The 638-nt window shown below is 62.1% G+C and overlaps 1 protein-coding gene across 1 annotated transcript in view; it reads left to right on the top strand.

Annotated features, from left to right (window-relative positions):
• Positions 1-638, top strand: part of LGI3 (leucine-rich repeat LGI family, member 3) — a gene marked incomplete at its 5' end in the record, with an annotated part of 2,031 nt that overhangs the window by 1,094 nt on the left and 299 nt on the right. The window contains 1 exon segment of the mRNA XM_010159399.1: positions 123-637. Coding sequence (XP_010157701.1) covers positions 123-637 — 515 coding nt within the window.

Below are 638 nucleotides of genomic sequence, written 5' to 3'. Positions count from 1 at the left end.
CGATTTCGACCGCATCCCCGGTAAGGCGGGCGGGCGGGCATCCCCCCTTGGGTTGCGACTCCCGTTTTTTGGGTGTTTCGGGATGGGTCATGGCCCCGGCGTGACACCGCCCTGCCCGGCAGCCCACTCGGCAGTGCACTGCAAGCCCATCGTGGCGCAGAACCAGCTGTACGTGGTGGTGGCTCAGCTTTTCGGCGGTTCCTACATCTACCGCTGGGACACCGCCGTGGACAAGTTCATCAAGATCCAGGACATCGACAGCCAGAAGACCCGCAAGCCCAACGACATCGAGGCCTTCCAGATCGAAGGCGACTGGTACTTCGTCATCGCCGACAGCTCCAAGGCGGGCTCCACCAGCCTCTACCGCCTCAACCAGAACGGTTTTTATTCCCACCAAGCCCTCCACGCCTGGCACCGCGACACCGACGTGGAATACGTGGAGAACGACGGCAAACCCCGGCTCATCATCTCCAGCAGCTCCCAAGCTCCCGTCGTCTACCAGTGGAACCGGGCGCAGAAGCAATTCACGCCCCAGGGCGAGGTGGGGGAGATGCTGGACGTGCAGATGGTGAAGCATTTTAGGGTGAAACGGGACCAATTCCTCTGCCTCAGCCGTTACATCGGCGACTCCAAGGTGG

This window comes from Eurypyga helias, unplaced genomic scaffold, assembly GCF_000690775.1.
Source record: "Eurypyga helias isolate BGI_N326 unplaced genomic scaffold, ASM69077v1 scaffold31179, whole genome shotgun sequence".
Classification (NCBI taxonomy): domain Eukaryota; kingdom Metazoa; phylum Chordata; class Aves; order Eurypygiformes; family Eurypygidae; genus Eurypyga; species Eurypyga helias.
The sequence above is the reverse complement of the archived record's forward strand: the minus strand, read 5'-3'. Positions and strand labels throughout refer to the sequence as shown.